This window comes from Acanthisitta chloris, unplaced genomic scaffold, assembly GCF_000695815.1.
Source record: "Acanthisitta chloris isolate BGI_N310 unplaced genomic scaffold, ASM69581v1 scaffold15372, whole genome shotgun sequence".
NCBI classification, from domain to species: domain Eukaryota; kingdom Metazoa; phylum Chordata; class Aves; order Passeriformes; family Acanthisittidae; genus Acanthisitta; species Acanthisitta chloris.
The window spans coordinates 56073-81070 of record NW_008661216.1 but is presented as its reverse complement, the minus strand read 5'-3'; the positions used below and the strand labels follow the sequence as shown (position 1 = coordinate 81070).

General features: G+C 40.6%; 1 protein-coding gene across 1 annotated transcript in view; it reads left to right on the top strand.

Moving 5' to 3' along the window:
- Positions 1-24998, top strand: part of TMEM132D (transmembrane protein 132D) — a 90721-nt gene that overhangs the window by 41262 nt on the left and 24461 nt on the right. The window contains exon 2 of the mRNA XM_009070153.1: positions 8502-8645. Within this exon, the coding sequence (XP_009068401.1) occupies positions 8502-8645 (144 nt within the window). The remainder of the gene's footprint in view (positions 1-8501; positions 8646-24998) is intronic.

The window sequence follows — 24998 nt, the reverse complement described above, 5'->3', positions numbered from 1 at the left end:
CTGCAAACCACCCAAACACCAAAAGAGGACTCGCCAGAAGTATGCTAACACAATTCCTAAATGTTAGACATCAAAAGGACTTTGTCATTTTAAACCTGAGACAAATTAAATTTACATTACCTCTACAGCTACGAAGAAAAATGAACTCTCTTGGGAGGATTTGACTGCTCAGTTATCTAAGTGTGAAGGAGATCCAGTACAGCTTGGATAGCTTACTGGTAACTTTACAGACTATCCCATTGCTAAATAATTCATTACCTTCCCTAGATAGTTTGCCTGGGTGCTGTTTGCTCCCCAAAATACAGAAAATACAGGCTGAAAATGCCACTTCTACTCTGTAAAGTCGCTGTTGAAGACCTTAAATCCTTGGGTAACTTTGTCCCAGCAGCAGAGCTGTAAATAATGGTTAGCACCAAAAAAGGTGGTGATGTCCTTCACCCTGACACTGTTCTTGAATTTGTTGTGTTTGCCAAGCTTCACCTTCAACAAAACTGTTGCCTATTGTTAGCTGGACACTGCACAAATACAAAGCAAACAAAAAAAAAATCTCTGTTTTGAGCCATTCCAGACGAGATACATGAGACACACAAAGGTAAGGAAGAGGAGCACAACAGGCAAAGATGTTTGTCCCTCTGTTGGAGTGTGATTATTTATTTTCTGGCTTTTTTCATCACTTGGCAATGTGGAATTGCATCCTGCAATCATAGGCAGTGTCCTCAGTGCAGGTTTGCCTGTTGTAACAACACACATGTGAAACAAGGGAATTTATCAGCTCAACTGTGGCTTTTCTTCACTGAGGCAGGTACAGCAGCACCTGGATTTGGCTTCTAAGATGCATTTCTTTTCCTTAAGCTTTTTATTGAGTATCACAGGCTGTGTAATGAGACCTCTCACTGCTGACCAACTAATGATCCTACTCTTCCTTTGCAACACCTACCTGTTATTTTGCTCCTTCTCTCCCTATTTACTATGCACAGCACTCTCTTACATATTTAGTTTTTCTTCCCACCCCCTCCTTCAACCTTAGCAGTGAAAGATTCTATCTATGGAGAGATGAAAGTTCGTTAGTAAGAATATAAAATAGCTGAAAGGCTTTGCAAAAATGAAGTCTCAGATTAAATATAATTAGGTATTTTCCCTGAATGCCTCATGTGTGAGAGTATCCCATGTTGCCTTTTCCCTCCAGCACAAGCCAGTCATTGGTTGTTCTGGTTTTTTTTAGCTGGAAAATTGTGATTGCTGAGCTTTAGATGTATATGTGGCTTTGTTTCACTGCTCATCCTGCTGACTCCATAACATTGATCCTCCCCCAGTGGAGGAGGAGTGAGAGTGTGGCTGGGGGTGTCACCTCCCATTGCACAGTCTAAACTTTCCAAGGAATCACAGCCTGAAGAAGAAGAAGAAGGAATGAAAAATATATTCAAACATTGATTCTGCCACCCTCTTGTTTCTAAACAATGGTTTTGCAGTCACATTTTACCACTAAAAAAAAATATCTTTTTCCCTCTCTAGCAGCTGTGTGGAAGACTAGGAGTCAGCAGGTAGATCTACCCAGAGAAATGTGCATTTGGCTTTCTGTGGATGCTCCTTTTTAACCCTGTGTCAGCACATCTGATTGTGATGCTCTGTTGCCTGTACTAAGGAAAAAAGGAAACTGATTAAGTAGCAAGTGCTTGAATCAAATGTAATTAATTTGCTTATATCCTCCCTCCTCTCTTCCATTCCCACTGACTTCAGATTTCATTCTGCAGGATGAAAGGTGCACACATTAAACCAAACAGTTAACCTTGAAGTTCATGTCAGCCTTTTCACATTTCTTGCATTCAGGTTTCACCATCATTTCTCATACTTACAGTATTTCAACTTGTGCTTTCAACCCTCCTATTTATATTAAAGACCTCACAAATGACTTTGTGTTATTTCTGGCCACTGTTCCTTTATTCCTTTGGACACAGAAGAATTGTAGCTAATTTTTCAATTATTTTTCTCAGTGCATCTTAAAGACTTAGAAACCATAGGGCAAATAAAGACATTAGAATTCTATTTTATTTATTTCAAGCTGTTTGCAAGCTCAGAGCTGACAATAATATACTACAGGCAAGAAAATTTGCTTGGGAGCATTTTTTAGTTTCTCTGTACCACGTTGTATCTAGCCCCACCAGCTGCTTCTAAAACTTGCACTTCAGCTGCTATAATCTTATCATTAAAGGTGGATTTAAGTTTTAAGAACCAATGAACAAACCTTTTTCCTTGCAACCAGAGGCTGGGAGATGACTCTGCATTTAAGGTGCAAGCTCAGCTTTACTCCAGCCTTCAGCACTAATCCCATATAATTGAGGGTTGGATGGTACAAACCCACAGCAGTTCCTTTGGAGAGATGCATCTATTTGCTTTATTGTTCAGCTGCTGCTTCCTCCTGACTTTTCAAATCTCTTCTATGGTCGTTGTTTTTGTTTCCTCTCCTTGCAGTGGTAACAGGAGGAAAAAAGCTGAATTTGACCACATCCATGCGAACGTCAAGCATTTAGACTTTATTGGTTTAGAAGCTTACTAAATTTAAACAGAAGCATTAACATGGCCTTAGGCTCTCTTGACAGTTATAAACTCTTCCTTGGGGGGATTTCTGTAATGCTTTCTAATCAGCTTAAGGAGTTAATTAAACAGCTGTCACTTAGCTTCTTAATTCTGCGACTTGATGCTAAATAAGATTTGAAATTAGTTATGCATGACTGAAGCATGGATTCTCTGATATAAGCAAGATGGCTGCTAGCTGAAGAGGAGGAAAATCTAGGTCTTTTATAAAGAATTAGTGAAAAAATTCAAGGTGGTACCCTGGATCAATGCTGATTAATAGAAAACTGGAAAACAAGGGGAAAACGGAGGATGTTGAGGAGCACCAAATGGGATGGATTTTCAGGCAGCTAATCATTCTCCTTTGGTGGCATGTTCTGGACTTTGGGGGATTTCAGGGATCATTTTATTCCCTTCTCTATTGTAGTCTGCCCATAGCTAACCCAAAAGCCAAAATATCTATTGAAAGCGAAAAAGAACATGGTTGATTTTTTGAAATTGGGTCTTTAGCCAGCAAAGATCTATTCTACTATTATAACAAAGAATGTAGCTGGAGACTCTGTGCTTATAGAACATGTATTATTGTGTTGTGGGGACTTTTTGATAAATTTATTCCTTGCGTGTTGTAGTAGGACAAGCACTTCTCCTCCTGAAGGGTAGGAGTTTGGTGGGTGGAATGATGCACTTCACTCACAAGAGAGAAGCAACAATATATTTTATTGATATATTAGGCAGGAAGTTTACAAATTGCAGTGGTAGATACGACAGTGGTTTAACAAGATTCAATGCCAAAGCCTACTTGAGTATTTATTGCATAGAAGACAGGCTCTGAAAAACTCTGAGGGAGACTCTACTGTTGAGTCATAAGGCTCAGAAAAGACCTCCTCGTGTACTAAACTTTGCAAAGCAGAGTTTAGGTGCAGCTAGATCCAGACTTAGTCCCAGACTTCATCAATGCTTTATGTCTAAAGGATTGTACATATGCAATCAATCACCTAGCCAAGATTTCAGTGTTTCAGTGCTTTTCTTCCCAATTCTCTCAGTGAACATTTGATAAGGATTCTCTCAGCCTGGAGGAGTAACCTTGAGAAGTGTCTCTACTCAAGGGGAGATCCTGGTGTGCAGCCACAGCCATGCAGGGATGCTTAGCAGGCCCTGGGCTGCCCACTATTTATTAAGATGATTGACTTAGAGTCATATTTGGATACCAGCCCTCAGCTGCTGAGCAGGATTTATGGCCCTCAGCTATTGTGTCATCACCTGTCTCCTGAGAGTCCAACTTCAGCCAGATGCAGCCAACACCACCACCACTGGTGGCTATAGTTTAAGCAGAAAAGGGGAGGGCACACTGCCACCCTGAGCTGCAGATCCAGCCCAGTTATTTTGAGGATACATGTCTCCAGGTCTTTTTTGCAAACAAGCTGATGCCTTGCTCACTGCTGCTCGTAGCATTGTGAGGTTTGTGAAGGCTAACAGGGATTCAGGATTCAACTGGGGTGTTGACTCATGCTTTTGGAAAAGAATGCTGACAGTTAGGACTGAACTCTTCTTTGTCAGAAATCAGATGTGGGGCCTCAAAGCTAAGCATGAGTTAGTCATGCATTGATTTCTTTTTCAAGTGAGTGTATATATATAAACATTAGGAAATACTGTGTAGACAGAAGGAAAAACCAGAAATTCCTTAAGATTTCTAAAGATACTGTTAAAGTCCTTTGTTTCACCCTAGGAATTATACGACAAAAGATGTCTGCAGGGAAATTAAATTGCAGGGAAGCTACCAATTAAAACTGAAAAAAACTAATAGGTATTCACTTCTGCATTTCTACTTAAATAGGTGCTTACTGTATACATCTCCTGAATATGTTCCTGCTGGAGGGCTTAATGTGCTCAGTTATTTAATATGAATTTCTTCAGTAGGCAAAGAACACTCACTCCAGAATCTTCTTTAAAGTATTACTATTTATTTACCATGGTAGAAATTTCAGAATAAAGGTTACCTTCTCTTCTATTTCTTATCCATGAAGAAATATGTTTTTCTCTAATAATTATTTCATTTTATTTTTTGGGAGTTCAGTATGTGAATTATAGAGATATGCTGTGTAATAGTTAAAAAAAGTTCAGCATCTTTTTAATCACTGCTCAGGGAATCAACTTTTAGCACTGGGACTGTTTGACTACAGCTTTGCAAAAGTATAACTATTCCCATTTTGCTGTGCCCTGACATCTTATCTCCTATAATCTATTAGTTATGGATAGAGAACATCATATTTCTTCAGGAGATTCCTTTATCACTTAAGCAGCAAAAAAGCAACAGTTTTAAATTAGTAACTATTTAGATTTACAGTTTTTACATGCTGAGACTCTGAACTATAAATTTCCATGTAGCTAAATAAGTATCATGTTCATTTCCTCAAAATGAAATAATTTTCATATGCTTTCACCAGGGGAACGTTAAGCCCTTTCTGGCCATTAAGCAAATGCCTGAAGGAGCATTTTACTCTGCCCCTGGTGTGTAAGTTGGTGTAAATGGTTATTATGCCTCTATGTCCAGGGGTGAGAGGCAAACCAGGTGCCTAAAGAATTCATCCTCCAAGTCCACACATGTGCAGGTACTGAAATCTCTGGAAAAAGGATGTACAGCTCAGTTGTTCCAGTGTAGATCCACACAGTTTCAGACCAGTGCCAGTTTGCTTTGCTCATCTTTTACTTTAGAGAGCTATTGGGGGGATTTGTTTGCCTGGGACTGAACAAGTAGTTGTTGCTAGAGAGTCAGAGAATCACCACAGCCATTTGTATGAACTCCTGGAATTACTTCTTGCCCCCACATCCCTCATTTCTTTGGGGGAGAGAGAGGACAAAGATTGTTTTGGAGCTTGTTGTGATTGCCTGAGCATCAGCAATACTGTCACATGCTGCTCATGGTGCTGCTACAGACTATGTACAGTTCTGGAAATGCTTTGTTTCTGAACATGCAGCTGGAGTGTGGATACAGACAAAAGCTTTGAAACTTTGAACCCACGATCTTTGAATTTGGATAGAGACAACATATGAATTGCCTTCCTTACTTTGTACAATCAGGTATGAATTTGCTCATCTCCCTGCACTGAAGTGCTCTCATTGAAGCTCATGTGATTATTCATAGAGTTAGGTCAGACTGCAGCCTCAGACAGAGAGCTCTGAGGCAGAACCCAAGGCCATGTTACTAAGCTTTGGAGCTGACTGAGCCTCTGGGCATGCAGAAATTCCCTGTGGGTTAGATGTGTTATGCACATTCTATTAGAGGAGGAGAACAGGGTAGTGGCAGTGAAACAGCTGATGGACTAAATACTCTGGTTTTATATGCTTTTCCATGAAGTGGCAGGTAACAGGTGTCCTGGGATGTAATCTGTATTCGGAAGATCCAACGCTAACGTTGGAAAATTCAGAGGCTCAAAAGAAATTCATGAAGCTTTTGAGAATCATTCTCAGTTACTAGCTCTTACCAGGGGAAATTACATTTGCCTTTGGTAAGCAGACCTCATTAATCACACTGTTTCAAAGGCTTGGTTATTAAACTTCCCTTTGCTTTATAAAATAATTGCAAGGGTCATGCTGTAATGGATCAACTGGAGGAAGGAACCTGTTTCTGCTTGGGGGAGCAGGTCTGTTTCAGCTTGGCACAAGATGTAAGTAGCTAGGTAGGTGGTGTGGCCTCAAATAGTCCCAATGAAATGAGATTCATGCCCAAGTGTTTGCAAACCAGGAGCTAACACCTGCTTTCTGTAATTACAGTGGATGCTTAATAGCATTTGTTCTGTCAAACTGCCCCATTTGCAGCTCTGTGGAGCCTCCAGGAGAGTGGCAAAAGTTTCTAAATAAACTGGCTGCAATAACTTTGGTGCAAAGCCCAGATGTGAAAAAATAATATAATCAAAAAGTTTGGAAACTTAATTGCAAATCTGAGAACTCAATTGCCTGAGTAATATATCCTGTGCTGAGAAGAAATGTGCACTGCAGACAGACAGGCCTTACCATACAAGCAGATATTCTCACCTCTGTATGAATTAAAGTTCAAAATATCTGAAGGATTTTTGTGCTGAGGGAGGGAGAGGATTTTCTTCTCAAGTTTTCTTTTTTGTGAAATCCTTTCTCCCTCCCATAAAGATGGGGCAACGTTAGCAAAGCAGCTATCAAGCAAGCAAGAGGGGTTTTTTCTGCTTTTAAATATTGCTTTGAGTCTGAATAAAGTGTGTCTGTTTCTTTAATAACTGCAAAAAGGTCTTTTTTATCTGAATCCTTTAGATGAGAGAAATCTCAGCTTCTCCTCTTTAGCCCAAGAGGCAGTAGGAGCAGTCATCATCTTCTGGTAACTTGGTTCCAATCTCCCACTTTGTTGTCTTCCACAAGTAAAATCAGGTCAGTCTCAGAGCTCATAGCATGAGCTATTTAGATAATGAGAATTTAGCACTTGGGGGGCTTTGGAAGCCTTTATTACACAAGAGCCAGCTGAAATCAAGCCTCTTGTTCTACAGGATAGTCCATGGTTCAGAGGCACAGCTCTGAAAGGCTCAGAGATCTTTCCAGGAATGAGCAGGAGTTTGCAATTGGGGTGGAAGGATTCAGGCAGCAATTGGCTCTCTGCATATCTTGGCAGGGATCAGTGATGTCTGTGGTGCCAGACTGAGGTGACACCCAGGTAACAGAGAGCAATGTTTAGTCTCCTGCTTTTCAGATAATCAGAACTCAGCACTTTTAAATTAGAGGTGATAAATCAAACAGAAAGAATGTGGTTTGCAATAATCATCCCAACAGTGATGAACCAGACACAGGTCACAACAGAGCTAGTTTTGTTTAGAGAGCCCAGGCCCTTCTCACCATCCTTCCCCTTTTTGGGAGAGGATGGTTTTATACAAACCTCATTTAGAGGTCACAAGCAGTTGTGGGCAAGTGCTTGCCCACTATTATCCAACAAGAGCCAGGATAAGTTCTAGAAAACCTGGAGAGGGTCTGATTCCACTCAGTCCTGTGGTACACAGAGTCAGGATCTGAATGGTGACACTCCTCAACTAACTCCCTTGGAGGCAGAACAAGGGAAACCACATGGTACATGTTAGGTGAGACAGTGTCATCATTTTCCAGGCTGTGAAGTGTCAACTTTGCCAATGATTTCATCCCTGAGAGCAACCTAAATCCTGTCTCTACAGCTCCAGTTCCTTCTATATGCATGGCCAGCCTGAGTGCTCAACCAAAGGTGCAGTGAGAGGCTGTGCTGGAGCACACCTGCACCTCAGGTGGCTCCATGTGCTGTCAGGTGGCTGTTGGGCAGCTGTTATCCCTGTGCAGGATGTCAGTGGGCTAGGAAGTGTATTTCAGACAGTCTTCCCCACTGCAGGGACTTGTGAAAGATCACTCAGAGACTAGGAGCAAAGTGGATTTCTGATTGACTTCAAACTTCTTCCCTAACAATTACACAATATTTCTTTGGTCTAAAGGTTATATTTGTCCAACAATGTCATAGATTTTCAGTATTTGTAGAAGACCTTTCAATAAAAACAGTTTTGTGGGTAAACCAGCAAGACTTAAGACTTTATTTTTAGGTGGTGAGCAAGATCATTAATGAGCTCCTCAGGATGGAGATTTCACTCATCCCTGCTAGATGCAGGGTGCATCTTGTTTATGTGGTGCAGGGTCATTCCTCAGGCATTAGGTTGCTCTGGCACTTGATGAGCATTCATGAAATAGCAATTAGGGCATGACAAATAACAGCCCTGAATCAGAACTTGGAGTTTGGTTCCAGGATTGAAGGGAGGAAATTTGTCCTTCCTGCCTGCTGCACTTGGAGCAGTTCTTGGCATAGACATCAGGAAGTAAAGTAAAGCTGAATCTAGGTGGTACTAATAAATTAGTAGCAAAATAAATTAATTAAAGCCCTTTTTTTTTTTGTCTTTTAGGAAGCAGAGATCCTGAACACAGCTATTCTCACTGGGAAAACAGTGGCTGTCCCTGTCAAAGTGGTTTCTGTGGAAGATGATGGGACTGTGACTGATCTTCTGGAATCTGTGGAGTGCAGATCATCGGATGAAGATGTCATTAAGGTAGGATCATACTGCTCCATTACACAAGGACAGAGGCCCTGCAATCTCTGGTTTTCTCTAATGGGACAAGTTCTTTCATCTTCTTAACTGTTCTACTGCTGGAACACAAAGGTTTATTATTGCTGTATTGCTGTGTAGTTTGGTTCAGTGAAGCAACAAACCAAACACAAAATCACTCATTTTCCATCCTGCCTGTCAAATCCTTGGAATTGTCTGTCACTTCCCGCTTCCGAAGTATTTTCAGAGTTAACTCTACCTTTGCCTTTTCAGTTATAATGGCTGTGTAGGTTCAGGAATGTTGTCAGCTGAGGTTCCAGAGAAGGAGGTAATTCCTCTTGAAGTTGATTTGCCACATTGGAACAGGAGCTCTGTGACTCAAGTTTGTTTCTCTAATTGGTACTGCCCCAGTAGTGTATTGCAAACAGCATTTGTTTTATTTTTTGTGCTTCCTTTGGTCATAGTTGGTACTAGAGTGTCTCATAGGAAACATGTTGGCCACCAATCATAGACTGGAAACTACTGCATAAGACACTAGACCAGTGAATTTACTCTGCACAACAGCTCTATAACCTAAACTTCCTGAAAGAGAAATGCCAGGCAATAATATGCTGCTACTTTTAGTTGTGACTCAGTGTGTACTTTCCTAGCCAGTAATGAGAACTTGCAGGAATGACTTTCAGTGCCTTTTTATTACTGAAATCACAGGGTCAGACTGGACCCTCAAGAAAATTGGTGCTTCTTGAAGGCTTTCAACTTGTACCAATATTACTACTAAAAGCTTGTAAGATATCCTGCATATTTCTGCTCAGCTTGATGAATGGTTAACACATGCTACTGGTAGTGGAAGGACAGAGTCAGCAGTGGTGATGGTGGGAGATAAGGTAGAGAGAATTCCAGCATGAGACAGAAAAGTTGGCTTGTCTACAACAGCTTTTATCTTTTCCTAGCCCCATCTGTGGCTGTCACTTGAGAAGAGGAAACAGGAGACATGGCTGCAAATAAAAGTTAAAATTGCATTTTTTGTAAGATAACCAGCATGTCACAAAATGACTACAAATACTCCAGGCCACCCCTCCAGCTGCTGGAAATCACTGTTATCCCATTAACTTTTGTGAACTGCACCATATTGAGGACTTGGCCTTTGTGAAATTTGCCTTAGCCTAGAGCTGACTGGATTGCTAAGCTTCTGCCTGTTACAGGAGTTCATTTTAATTTGGATTTAAACAGCTGAGGGTAATGTTTAGCTCCAAAGCTTCCCTGGGCCTCCTTACCTGGAAAATATTCTTCCTAGGCTACATATTTTGCCTTTTTAGGCACAGATGAGTGCAGGGTCTTGGTTGTTACTGTTCATGTGGGAAATTGTTGAGGGTTTGAGACATACCTGTAAGTTTAGTAACTTCGTGTGACAGAGGAACAACTTGGAACGGGGGACGTGAAGACTAGAACACGTTAGAGGTGTAAATGATCTTTCTTGAGATTGGTTTTGACCAAAAAAGATTTGAAATTTTTAGACTCATTGGACTTGTTTTAAGTGGTTTCTTTATGGTAATTTCTTATGCATAAGATGAACCCCAGTAGTTTCAAAGTCCAGCACTTTTTAATGTTTCTCTTTCTGAACCTCCTCAGGGTTCCTATTTATCTGTATAGCCACCACGTTGGTATTTTTTGATTCAACATGTCTTTCTGCCTGTCTTGATAGAGACCATTTTTTGTTTTAATGAATCCCTTTTGAATCTGGTAAATCTGCCAAGTATAGGAAACTGTTGGACTGAATCTAGGTTTGAAACCAGAAAGAAATTATTTGGGGTCCATTGTGTTATGTTGTGTAAGCTAATGGACTAAGTCCTCACTCACTAACTCACTCAACTACTTTCTCTTTTTTTTTTTTGGTGAACTGGAAAAAAGATTTTGAAAGCAGATATATCATTTGGAAGATATTTTAAAAATCAGTTTTGTTTAGTGATGTTTTAATTTAGCAGAGTGATTTGGCGTGTTCATTGGGTATTTGCGTAGTGGTTTAGTCTGATATAAATCTGGAGCAGTTTGTAGTGTGCAAAATGCTCAGCTCCAGCTCTGGTAAAAAGGTTACAGTGGAAACAAAGCTTTAGTGTGTATCTGTCATGAATTGTAAGGACAGGAATATACCAACAAAAGCTTGTGTGCTTAGTATTATTCATCCATATATACACCATTGCACAGTGGCACCATTCCACAGGCTCTCTGTGGAAAGAGGATATCACCAGCCAGAGCTCAGGACACTGTGGGCTCCTGCACACATCCCCCCAGAACTCACTCCTCCACAGCAGGAGGCAGCAGGAGGGCAGGTTTCAGCAGCATTAAAATGAGTTGCCAGTTTAAAGTGAGCTCTTAATTGAAAATGCATCTCCAAGTTTCCAGTTTACCTGCTCTGTTTCAGAGCCAGCCTTATTCACAGGCATCTAATGAAGATAAAGATGTCTAATTAGTGGCCAGCCTTCAGCATGCAACAGTAATTAGAGTTTCTGTTCTCTGGGCATTAGAGTAGTGAATATAAAATGGAAGAAAAATCTGCTTAAGATGCCCATTGAAATATAAAGATTAAGATTACATTTCTTTGGGTCTTTACTGTTGCTGTTTTTCAATGCATCTGTCAAGTAGCATCTAACAGATTGATTACGTCTTCGTGGCTTAGCTTTTATTCCTGGTTTTTGGGTGTTGATTAATGATGAGGTTAAGCTCATTTTCCTTACAGAATGAGGATGTCTCATTCTTCTTTTCGTTTCAGGGTCCACATTTATTACTCACTTCTTTCATCTGAGACTTCAAAGGACTTTAGAGAGCCAGGCCAAACTCTGCAGTGACTTGTTTTCTGCTAAACTGCATCTACTTGAACTTGGTTGAATAAGTCAAGGCAGATTTTAGTCCACTGAAACGATATTTTTATTGACAAATGATTATCTGAAATTATTTGGCCCAGCATGGCAGAGGAACCACATCAAAAAAAAAGGAGTCATGTTATAGACTCAGTTTCACAAATGAGGGATTTGAGACACAAGAAAGTTAAGGTGTAAATTTCCAAGTGCTATGAAGTTCTGACCGTTGAAGTAGATGTTAAAACTCCTGCTGACCTCATGGAAAAGAGAGAGGTTGGTGAGCACATTTTTTTTCTGCTGAATTGTTAATAAGAAATAAACTCTCAAGACGAGTTAAATCAAGAACGAGGAGAGGGGGAAAATCTACTTTTAATCTTTCATTTTGACAAGACTTTTTTGTTTCAAAATGGCCATTTTTTTCGAGGCTCAACAAAGCCTAAAAGTCTCCAAAGCAGCACTTTCCAGTGCTCTGTGTTTTCAACTTGATGAGTTAATTAAAAATCTGTAGTTTGACTGCCCTGAAATGAAAACACCTTTAGATTTATTTTCTTCCATCCGTTAACTAAAAATTCCAGTGTATTCTCAGCTCTGTCCAGGAGCCACTTGCCAGAAGTCACACAGACAATGGTGCCAACACTGGGAACAGGATGCAATTTCTCTGTCTCTTTTTATATTGTACTGTGTATTTTCTAGAGGGCTCTATTCAAAATCTGTATGTTATCCAACCTCGTCTGTTTTTCTCACAAAATACCTACAGCTTATTTTCTTCCAGAAATATCTAGTGCTCTTAGATCTGAGCAGGGGGTGCCAAGGGAAGGCAGCAGTGCTAACTTTTGCCTGTATTACAAGCAAACTCCTGGGGCAGGAGGAGTGAAAGGAGGGTTGTTACTTCTAGCATGCTTTGCACAGCCTGGGACTTCTCACAGTCCTGTACAAAGGATGTTACAGTGTGACCACTCAATTCCCATTTCCCAAAGCTCTACAACTGGTTCTGCCTGTGGGATTGTTGCCTGGGATTGTGCTTGTCCTCTGCAGAGTCATCTCTCTGGCTTTGCATAAAAAGTGAGGCATAAATGTTCATCCCTACCTGGTATTTACCAAGAGGCTGTAGAGCTGGAAAGCAACACCTCCAGCCAAGCTCCACGCTGGAGTCAGTGCTGGGCGAGGGAAGGGTTGGCAGCTGCTCTGCTCTGCTCACTTTGGAGTGTATTAGAGGCATAACAGCACACTCTGCAATTTGTAAAATATTACTGCGGACTAATAAATCTTTCAATAACACTTAGTGTGGTTTTATCAGTGGCGAAATAACATCTTTTTAATCAAGCGACAGACTTTACAGAAACTGAAGTGTCAGAGCGTTTAAAATAGCCTGAAGCAGACAGTGCTTTAAAGCATTAAACTTTCAACAGCTGTTCCTTCTCTTTCTTACACTGGTGCACTTCAGGGAGAAGTTGAATACTTCTACAGTCAGTGGAGTGACAGAGTAAAAGAATCAAAGGGAGAAGATAATCGAGTCCAGGATTTTATCTACTCCTTAGTTTAGCATTGGCAGTTGCAGTGCTGCAGATTTCACCACTGTACTGTCACTGACAGTCCATTTGATATTCTTTTAACAACACATTCTTGGATGCATGTGATTACACTAATTTTCAGTTCCAGCTTCATCTGGAAAACAAAAACCTCACAGCTGCAGGTCAAAGGCTTCAGCCCCAAATGGAGGCACTGCAAAGGTACACAAAAAGGTCAAAACTAGAGTGTGAAGAATCCCAGTTTGCTGGGGATCTCTCAAGTTTAAGTCAAGCTAAGTGTGAGTTGAGATGCATGTCAAGGCTTGTTGAGTCTAACAGCTAACCTAGTCGGGTGGGGGAAGCCAAGTACTCATCATTTCCTGGTACTTGGCCCAGCAGATTAGTGGCAGGAGAAGGACAAGAGGAGGAGGAAACATCCTGCAGTGAGGGCAGAGAAAAGTGGGAGAGGGGGAAGAGTGAGGAAGCGTAAACCCTTGTTTCAGAAGCTTAGGAATATTAGGTTGGATATTAGGAAGATATTTTTTAGAGAGAGAGTGATCAGACATTGGGATGTGCTGCCCAGGGAGGTCGTGGATTCACCATCCCTGGAGGTTTTCAAGCTGAGACTGGATGTGGCACTTAGTGCCATGGTCTAGTAACCACAGTAGGGTTGGACTTGATGATCTTTGAGGTCTCTTCCTACCTGGTTGATTCCATGATTCTAAGAAGTGATCTATTAAATTAGCTAACCAGAACATGCAATGTCACCTTCAGGTGAGGCTGTCACAGGGGTTTGAATGACTCAGGGTTCAGAGGACCCAAGTAGAAGGAAAATACCATATGCAATCGGAATAGATTGTTGAATGGTGTTAAAGAAAATACTTTCCCATCAGCAATGGGATTTTGTCTTGTTTCAACACTTGCATAGAATATGATTGTGTAGGGATGGATTATATTATGGTAAAATAAATCTCTGCCTTGAGGGTTTGGTGAAGATCAAGTTCATGTCATGGATTTTCACAACATGATGTGGTTTCTCTCACCAGCTGAACTGTCTTATTCCATCCCAAAGTGTTTTGATCCATCTTGAAATAAACATTTGATTTAAGTCAGCAAATGTATGTTTTTATTTTCTGCAATGTCTAAACATTTCATTTTGATAGAAAATGATAAAATCATGTCCTGTCATTTCAACTCAGTTTCAGTATTCCTGACATCGGAATCTTTCTGAACTCTTCACCTTAAGATGAAGCAACTGAAAAAGAAAATACTTTTTCTGCTCTGCTCTAGTAATCAGAAGACAGGGCAAACTCAGAAAAATGCACCACCAAAACTAAAAGTTGTAATAATGACTGCAGAGTTCACTCCATGTGCTATTGCTGTGGGTTCTAAAGGCAACAGGAACAATTTTAATCTCTCTCTGCTATGAGAAGCAGATGTGGCAAAGATGAATTCTGAATGCAGAACTGATATAACAGTCTTGCATCTCCCAGGAATTGCCTGAAACTCACCTAAAGCTGTTGAAGTTACTGGATTTGTCTCTTTCATATTCTGCCAATTCATCATTCTGATACAAATCTTGCAAAGTAACAAGGTTTCTGTGGTGTTCTTTGCCTTTTTGTAATCATCCATACTGAAAATCCCAGTGTGGCTGCCACAGGCACAGTCAACTGCACTTCCTTTATATTTATGAAAGGTTATAAGCTTATAAGATACAAAACTTCTCTGTAATGAAAAAATCCAAATAATTCTTGAATTGAGACTTCTTCCACATGCTACAGAAGATACTCAGAAATCTGTCTCTTTGCACTTCATGGGAAAGAATGTGTTCTCAGAGAGCCAGGGATGATAATCTCTTTCTGTGGGTATTTCTCTTCCTTTATTGTGAGGAATATGTCTATATTTATAAAAAGAATGAGGCAAAATCTAGTGAATATCCAAACAGTCATGCCAAAGGGGATCTGAGCGAATTTAATCATTTGCTGGCCCCAGAAGGGGCTGATGAATGTCCCTAATGTGTTAAACAATTGCTCCAGTGCAATTTTGTGACTGTTTAAAACTAACTAACACGGAGCTGCCATCCCTGTCTGTGCTGCCCAGGAGTGCAGCTGAGTGAAAATGAATCAATTCTTTCTTTTGGTGAATGAGCTGTCTGCCTGCTCAGCTCTCTGCTCCCTGACTGAGTTCATTTCAGGTGCTCACAGTGCCTGTGCCAGCACTGGGAAAGCAGTGGCATTGGAGAGGGTGAGAGGTGGCCAGGAGTGCCTCTTGCCCTTGTGTATTTGCTGAAATGACCTGTGAAATCATGGTTTTGCACAAGCATTCCCATGCTGGCACATCATTAGCCTGATACCATCCATGGAAAAAGCTGATCCTGGCTCTGTGCTGTGAATCCCCAGGTGAGGATGCTTAGGAATTACCATGAAGATCTTCCAAGTGGTTCACCTGAGTGTCAGATTTGTGCCTTTCAAAGGGGATTAGGGATCTTAGAGCTTTTAGCTGCTTTCAAACCCCACCTCATTGCATACTGAATCCCAGCGTTGAGAAGTGCTCCATCACCACAATGAGAAGAGATTGGTGGATCTTTAAAATGATATGCTGAGAGAGTAAGGAACAGACAAGCTGAATACAAAGGGAAATGAGTTCTCTTCCCTGTACTGGGCTAAGCCAGCAGTGCAGTACTGAAGCACATGATGTTACACTGATACAAATGAAAGCTAAATTGGACTCAGATCATCCAATAACACCTGTCTCCAAAACAAGAACTAGCATTAATTGTGATTCCTTCACTTCAAAAGTTCCCTTTAGCTTTGAAACTCTTTGTGTTCTCAGTTCCAGTGACCATCTGACACTTTTATTTTTTTGAGAAGATGAGGTATTTATAGCTCCTTGTGCCTGTTCTAGACCATCCTCTAGATCATGACACTAAACTTTGTTACCATGCAGTAAAAAGTTACAATATGCTATATAAATTACTGTCTGCTCAGCCCAATTTAGGATTTTTCTAGACATATCAGATACAGAATAGCCACTAATTGACTTTGCTTTTGCTTATCATTTGCAGGACTGTCCAGATATTGTATTAGCTATGGAAGGGGTTGGTCTTACTAAAATAGAAATACAGGTAACAAGATCTTTTCAACTGATTTAAATATGCTCAAATCCTATGACTCTGTGAGGGCTGGATCAGTTTGAGCTGAGGATGAGGCTTGTGATGTGGAGTTAGTAGAGAAACTGCTGGTCAGGTCTGAAGTATTTTGAACATTAGCTATGGAATAGTTGTAGGACTCTTAGAGTTCTCTGAGCAATTGGAAGAACAAGGGGCTTATTCTGGGCATACATTTATGAAGAAAAAGGAGAACCTGCATGTGTTAGGATGACTAAGAAGTCAAAAGGCCATAATGAGCCTGAATTTGTAATAATATCCTGTTCCTCTTTGCTGGTAATGAAGAAAGAGAGCATGTTCTAATGGCTAAACCTGGGATGGGATTTTAAGCATTACAGATTGTAATAAGGGCTCAGTCTGCATACAGCGTGTGACATTTGATTTTCATTTCTTCCTTAATAAGATTGGCTAACAATGGGATAACCCATTGGATGGTTTTCAGATGCTGCATTGAAATGTGTTGGTTACAGTGTGGGCTCTGGTATGTGCTTTCAGCTGTGACATTGGTGTGCTATTGTGGTCCCTGGCATGTCATTTATTTGATCTGTCTCAGCACAGACACATACAAAAGATGTATAATGGTTCTGAATTACCTTGAGAGATAAAGAGCATTAATACTAAATCCCTGAAAAATGCTTTGAGATCTTTACATAAAATGTATTATCTAAGCATCATCATTATGATTGTTAATAACATACATAACCCTAACTAGGGCAGAGCACAGAGTCTTTAGGCAGGACTCTTGTTCAATTTAACTTAATCACAGCCCATGTAAAATGCTGCCATGATAACATATTAGTGGCTGAGTAAGGAAGGATTTAGAAATATTTTCAGATTTCTTATGTAACAGAGTCTATGCAGCTTGGCTGACTGAAGATTTCTTCTCTTTTGTTCACTGTCTGGACCATTTTGCATTACTTTCTAGGACCTTTTTTGAGGAAAACATGTAACCCTCTTTGCCTGAAGCTTAAAGGGCAAGGACTGTATACACCAGGCCACAAGCTAAATGAATTGACTTAGGCAAGGTAAGATTCAGACCCTTGTGGCTGATCCACTGAAATAAGCTACTTTTCAAATTATTTTTTCTATTCTGGTTTAGGCAGAGAATCATGCTCACTACTTACCAGGCCAAGGATTAACTAATAAGGAGTGAAAAAATGTAGACTCAGATCTAGAGGGTGAACAGTTCCCTTTAGTAGCCTCATCTCTCTTGCTGTTCTTCTGTAGTTGTCCTCCAGCTGTTCCACACTGTTGCTGTTGCTTTTGCTCTTTTTCTGTGCCTTGAATATTTTTCTCTCTGTTTCTGCCCTTACTTACCCTTTGGATTGTCAGATTTTTAGCCTTCTTATATCAGTTCCACTGCTAACCTTTTCTGGAAGCTTTGAGACAATATGTAGTGGCATCCTAATGTCACATGAGCACCTTTGGCTGCTTGTCTAGATTAGGCAGTTCCTTATTTAGGATTTGCAGAAGTGCACAACTTCAATTTAGGGAGCTAGGTAAGCTCAGGCAGAGCAAATGTGTCCTAGGAAAGACCAATTCATCCTTTTCCAGAGATACTTTTGCTGGGGTATAATCAAATATTGAAAATTGCTATCCTTAATGGCTCAGAATGAGTATGTTTGGAGGCAGATGTTTTTGCATTGTTTGATTTTGTTGAGAGCAAAGCAGGCCAGGTTTATGCTCTCAGCTCTTCCCTGATTTTCCATGGTGATTTTTGGCTACCCCTTTACTTCTCTTTGCAGTTGCTTTAAAAATGATGTAGTAATTCTGAAGGATTTCAGGAGCATAAGAAGGTGAACCTGTGAAATGCATCTGAAAAGTGCTTGAGATGTCAGAATACAAGTCTGAGTCCTGTTTATTATCTGAGTCCAGTTTATTATCAGAAATAATTATCTAGAATAGTTCTGCTTTAAACATTTGACATGCTCTATTGCCTGTTCTAAGCCTGTGGCTTGGGTCTTGTGTTTGTAGGAGACACTAGTGCTATTGTTCCTCCCATGTCAGCTACACACAGACTGTTCCAGCCTCAGTCTGCAGCATGGTCTTGTTTAGCTGGTTATTGGATGATAAGCCTCATTTCTGAATCTATTTAGGCATTCAAATCCAATTAATTTAATTGCGAATTAGAAACCTAAGCACCTACAAAAAGTGCCTTTAATGGCTCTTCAATTTTAGTTAAAAGTCTAACTGTGTATTTAGAGCAGGTGGGTATTATAGAAAGCTGATATTTTCTCCTAACTTATATAATCTCTTCCATATAATAACTATTAAAAATGTGATTATTTGCAAGCAGGTAATTATTTTGCAGCTGTAAAGGTTTTGTTTGAGTAAATTTAGGGCATCTTCTTTAGGCTTTAGGATTTGAGTGCCTTCAGCACTTTCTTTTAACATTTGTGAGCATGTGAAAAGCTGTTGTAGTGTTTGAGATTTTGTGCAGACCTGGAGCTGATACCAAAATGAAATCTATGAATATGACGTTCCATTACATGCTCCATTTCATTCTACTAAAAGCCAGAGAGGGAGAAGTGAAACTTCAGTAATAAAGAAAAGTATCATTTTGCCCTGGTGCCTAAGCATCTAAAGTCACAATGGATGGTACTAAACTACATTTTATGCATTGTCTGTGAGCATTATATTAATTGCACTTGACTGTCACTAAGAAAAAAAAATCAGGGCTGGTCTCACATGCACACATACTATTCCTGTTAATGGCTGGATCTCATTTCTGCCACTGAGAATCCAGAATGAACCCAGTGTAGTTAATGGGATTGCTCTGCACTTTTTATTTGACGAAGAGAAGAAAAAGTCTGTTCCTTATTGGGAAATTGTGTCTCAGCAAAGCTCTCACCATCACTGGATGGCTTAGTTTGGCATCAGCTTCATGCTGAAAGCAAAGATCAGCCAGAGCCAATTTCAGTTGTTTCAGTGCCACAGCCATAAGTCAGCCCGTGTTTCCTTGAAAGTTCTTCACACGTTTTGATGATGCTGAGCTGAGTTTCAAGCTTGTAACAAATCTTGAAAGCCACTGTGTCCCCAGGGCTGAGAATTTCATCACAAGGATTTCACACAGGCCTGCAGATGGGATAAGAAACAGCCCCTCTGGCAGTACAGTTGTATGTACTATGCTAATTTTTGAAGACACCTTGACAAGTAGTTTTCCAAATTCTGCCCTTTGTTCCCAGGTTAAACAATGTGTGTGTCTAATCTCATCTGGAGCTCTCTCTTCTCTAAGTAAATTCAGCTGGATGGCACTCATTGATACTTATTTCTTTGGAGCTCAGGCTGCTAGGAAAGCTTTATGTAGGTGTGATTAACCTCATCCTGTACTTTTTAATACCCAGATCTGACAGTTATCATCTGGTCTCCAGTAAAGCTAATTACTGATGAGTTTTCTTCACAGGCTGCTTGGTTGTTTTGTTGCTGTCAAGGCCCTGAGAAAACTGAGCACATAAAATGAGACATTAAATGTCATAAAATGCTCAACACAGGAAAATTGCAGAAAAGAAATGACTAGGGAACATGAATGAATGTGATGATCCCAGAGTCACATTAGCTGAGAAAGGACTTCCTTCACTCAACAGCACAGGAAGGCATGAAGAAAGAATTGTTACAGTGCTGGTGGAAGAGTCTTGGTCTCTTTCATCAGTCATCAGCAAAAGATGAGTTGAAATGATCAGCTGTTTACAAACTTCTAGTTTAAAGAATTATGTTTAATCATGTACTTTTGCCAGAGGTTGGTATAATATGTCAAGACAATGTCAATCCTTTAAGCTGCCCCTGATTTTACAATGGCAATTCCCAGATTTGGTAAGAATTAGCTTTGTCTGGTCTGTCAGGCTGTTTTTTGTTTAGTGAAAGGATCCAATGAAGGATTAGAAAAAGAACTTGATTGTAAGGCTGAGGTTTTCAATGTGCTTTAAAGTCACTGAGCTTGTGTAGTCTAATGGGAGTTGAGCACTCAGCTCCAGGTTTCATAGGATAATATAATTCAAGAGATCAGTTTAAGTGCATTGTCAGGATGAAATCTGAACCAACCCTGGCAAGGTCTGGCAATAAGCAGGTGATGTCCACCAACCCAAAAGTAGGAAAACTCTCATCCAGGAGCCAGCTGCAGTAAGTATAAAAAATTCTGCTGAATCCTCAGACTTACTACTCAGCTGTCACTGCATTTGTCTTTTGTAAAGGCTTTAGAGGCAAAGTTCTCTGCTCAGCCCCACCTGGTATCTGCAGCACACAGGTTGGAATTGAGAAAGACACATTTGTGTCTTCTGGAACCCAGTCCCTGTGCAGACCAGTTTGCTGCTGGCAAATCTCATGGGTCTTTCAGGGCTGCCCTAAGTCTTAATGAGTTTTAATCTTAGAATCAAAATTAGACCATCAGTCAGATAGACTTTTCTGGAATTTGCTATGCTTTTTCTTCCTGGGAACATCCCCAACTTGGCTCTTTGGTCAGGATCTGACACTACAGTGACCAGTTCTGTAAGTGGAAAAACCTGATATATTTTCTTTCCTCTTCCTAGTATGACAGGAGTGTAGGTGGGCCAGAGTGGGAGACCATGACTGACTGGAATGAATCTCTGAGATATACTCTGAGACATAACTGAGATACTCCCTGCTCATTGAAGAAAGAAAATAAGAAAAAACCTTGTTAAAAATGGTCTGATTCTGCCTGCATGGGTATCATTGCAAGACAGAGGCAAAGTGCTGAGAGTGATTTTTCTTATAAAGATATAAACCAGTGTAAAATGAATTCCAGCTTCCTAGGGAATGGGACAGCACCACGATCTCCCACTGCCTAATTGTCTGCTCCACTAAAACCTATCTAGCTAGCCTGGGGCTTTTGTGGGGGTTACATCAAGTAACATTTATTAGAGGCATATTTTACCTTTGCACATGGAATGTAGCCTGAAATGCAGAAAAGAGCAGTTTCTAATTAAACTCCTGCCTAAATCCATTATAGCTACTGAAGAAATTGAGACAGGGAGATAAAAGAACTGTAATGATCCCAATATGTAAATAGAGATGTAAAAGTTTGTTTGGAGGGATGGAGGTTAGAGGCCAGATGGAAATCCAAATGTAAAGCATCTTGGTAGTAATTGAATCACTGCATTAGTTAGCATGGATTATCCTAAAAACTAAAGTAATACTGCACATTCAAGTCTCAGTTCATAAATATGAAGTGACAGCCTATGAGTTAGCCACAAAAATGATATTATAGACCCAAAAAAAAAGCATAATAGAGGAAATTGAGAAAGCAGAAGAGAGTTGTAATAGAATTGGGCATTGGTATAAATACAAATCATGAAAGGAAGATTGATTTGATGGAAGATATGAACGTCAGAAACTCGAGGTGTTAAAAAAGATCATCTGCTCATCTGATAAAGAATGCCTAAGGCTGCAGAACTTTTAGCTGAAACAGCCAGATTTCTCTAAGGTAGATGAACTTTAAAATTGTATCAGGAATAATGTATTACAAGACAACATGCTTCTGCAGTGCACTCCTGCTGTACTGAGAAGTTGTGCAAACGAGACAAAAGCTTACATGGATCCATTCACTGGGAAATTGCCTTTGCTCATAAATGTGATCAGAAGATTTACAAGAAGTTCTGGAAGTAAGGAATTGCTGTAATCCAAAGAGCCTAAACAGTGACATTTCCATGGCAGCCAGCTGTGAGGATTTGGAAGAAAGCACTGTTGGTGGAATGAATTGTCCAGGCTTTTGTGGATGGGTTTTCATACATAAAAAGCAGATAAGGCAGATACAGATGTCATGTGAATGGTGTCTCCATCTGAGTGTCTGCTAATGTGGAAAGGTTTGTTTCAGCTTGTGAAAGCCTTTCAGGATTCAAACTTATCCATCTATGACTTCAACGAAACTAAAATCTCCTTTGTCTGCACACGTCTGAGGGAAGAAGGCTCAAAGATCCAGGTGAAACTGTGCTAAGATCTTCTCTCAATATCTGAAGGTGATAGAACAACTCTTTTTTAGTTTGGTAGCAAACAAGTTTGAAGTGCAGCTTCATTCCCAGCAGTCCTAAAGATATTAATAACTCCACACTGAGATTTGCAGCAGACATAGTTCTGTAGTTAATATCACATCTTCATTTTCATTCTCCTTCTGTTATATGGAGTCCTGCTTTTCAAACAACTAATAAGAAAAGGATTAGGGACCCCCTTCTTAACTGCTGCATCTCAACCCACTGAAATATGCACGTAGATTGGGTGAGACACAGCAGAAAAGAGCCCAGGGAGGAACTATGCACATCCTGTAATCAGCTTTTCTCTTCTTATAACATGATTTTGCATGACAAGGATCACCTTTGCTTCTGAAAAATCAAAAGCCTGAATAATCTTACCCTTATTCACCTGAGGGGGAGTTTCATAGCTCACCTGAAAATCTCCCAACAAGTGATTCTTGGAGGAGTTAAGTTCAGAAGGCTTTGTGGAGCTCACTGAATGCACACCATGCAAAGGGCTCCCTCTTTCTCAGTCTTCTTGGGGACAGATGAGTGACAGCCATCAGACATATGAAACTTCTTTCAGAGTAGATTTTGAAGTTGAGCACAGCTTGGTGATGGCACAGAAAATCTTCCAGGGTTAAAGAGAGGAGAGTGGAGGGATGGCAGTGAACCTTGCAATCTGCCACTTTGGAGCTGCAATGGCAAGTGCATGATTAGTGAGCCCAGGGATACCAAAGGAGCTCAGTCTCTGCTGTGTTTTAAATGTAAAAAGTAAGTTTATGAGCAGCTGGAATGCAGGTTGAGCTCAGTATCACTCCAGTAATATTCAACCCTTGTCCTCAGATGTCAACTGAGCCCACTGTGAGTGTGAAAGGTAAAATCAGAGTGAGCTCCTACCAGCTTATTGTGCCAAGAGCTTGGCAATAATTATGTACATTTTTCCAGGGAACTTTGCATATAGTTGAGCTGTCCAGTTTGTTCACATTGTCTGGAAACCAAGAGGAGAGAGTGCAGCTGCCCAGCTGCTCCAGGTAGGGCAAGGAATGCTGCAAGGTAGGGCAGGGAATGCTTCTGCAGAGACTTGCAGATTAGCATAAGTGAAGCACTAAGGGCTGAGTATGTCTGGCACAGCACTGACACTAAATGCATGAGTGTTGCTGGGTTTTGGCCATGAGGTCTTTATAAAAGAGCAACTGTATCTGTGAGACACCAGAGATGTGACAGGCTGCACTGTCGTGTCACTTGTGTACCCTAGAAAGAAGTGAAACACTCACATCTCCTCCTAGCTCCTGAATTAGCAATTCTTGATGATACTCACTATGAAAACTGCTCCACTCATCTTCCTGGGAATTTGTTAAGCTTAAGAAAAAAAATGTCATCTTGGCATTCTGCTAAAAAAGTAAGAAGAATGACTGTTTTTTCATAGAGATATATGTGAGGGATTCAGAGCACTGACATAGTTCACAAGTGTGGGCACTCATTGCCAAATCGAAGAGCATCAGCCTTTCTTTGCCAGTTATTCCTCCCCTCTGAGCTCTACCTGCAAAGGTAAGTGCTGAAGATGAGGCAGGTCTGTGGTTGTACTTCTGGAAGCACTGCTTTTAGGAAAACAGCCTGCACCCCTGGGCTGATGTGTGTGCTCTGATTCTGAGCTTACCTAGAGAGGAGTGAGTCAAGAAAGAGTCAGTGCCTCAGGTTTGTTGGAAACATTGATTGGTGTTAGGCTTCTGGCTGTGTATTAGTGGGAGTTGTAGCAAAATGGGAGATGTTCCAGATCTAAGGTTCCACCACCTGCCTCCTTCAAATAAATAACATTAACTGAATATAAAACTCTGTAATTCCCCTTTCTGCTGCCCTGTACCACCTGTGCTAGTTTTGAGAGGAGATCTTTTATTTTATGAGGTTCATTTCTGCCAGCTCATACACGAGTAGCAGCAGGTACTTTCAGGGAATAGTGAAGATGTTACATGTCTCTAAGCACTGCAAGAGCAAGTGAAGCTGCTGCTCAACAGTCCTGTTACATGTTTTCATACATATTTCCTTGCAGGTGGGTACATTTGTCTCTGAAAAGGGATGCAGGTCTCTCCAGGGCACTGCAGAACTTGGTGCAAATCTGCTGTTCAAAAGGTCCTTTCTTATGTCTCTGAGTTTAAAGTCAGGAATGGAGTAGATAGGCACAAAGTTAGTCACCCACCTTTTGGATGTGGTGGCCAGAGGAGGATTTTCAGCCTGAACTAGCAGAATTTGATGTAAACATCTGAACATTTGGACCTCAGCACCCAAGTCCTTCTAGTGTCCTTGAGGATCTCAGCACTGCTGTGTGAATCTGGGAGATTTTGGTAGCTAATCAGAACAATTTTCAATTACAAGCCAAATCCAGGTTAAAAGCTGCCTTACAGCTTCATCTCTTTTCATCATCATGTCTTTGTTGTCTGTATCCAGAACACCTACATGGAGCTGCTCTGCTTCTTCCACCAGTATAGGAGGGACATACCCTGCTGTCTGGTACAATTGTCCTACTAAGTGTCCAAAATTTGACATAGGCTTTAAATAGGAGTTTGATGGAAGAGATCCAGCTACTGACTATGCAGACCCACTCCTGCTCATTGCTGTAGCTACCATACCCTGGTGTCTTCACATGAAACACAGCTTCACCAGGGCTTCTTGGTCAGTTAGGAGACTTTGTTATTAACATCATCAGTTCCTAAACACAGAGAACATGAAGTTGTGTTGATACTACAGGTTAGTTTGCTCTCGGATGGAAACTCTTTCATAGTTTGGCTATTCTTTCTTCTTGGTTGTTTGAAGACAGTTCAGCTATCAAAATTCAGGACTCACCTCAATTTCACAGTAAATAGATACGT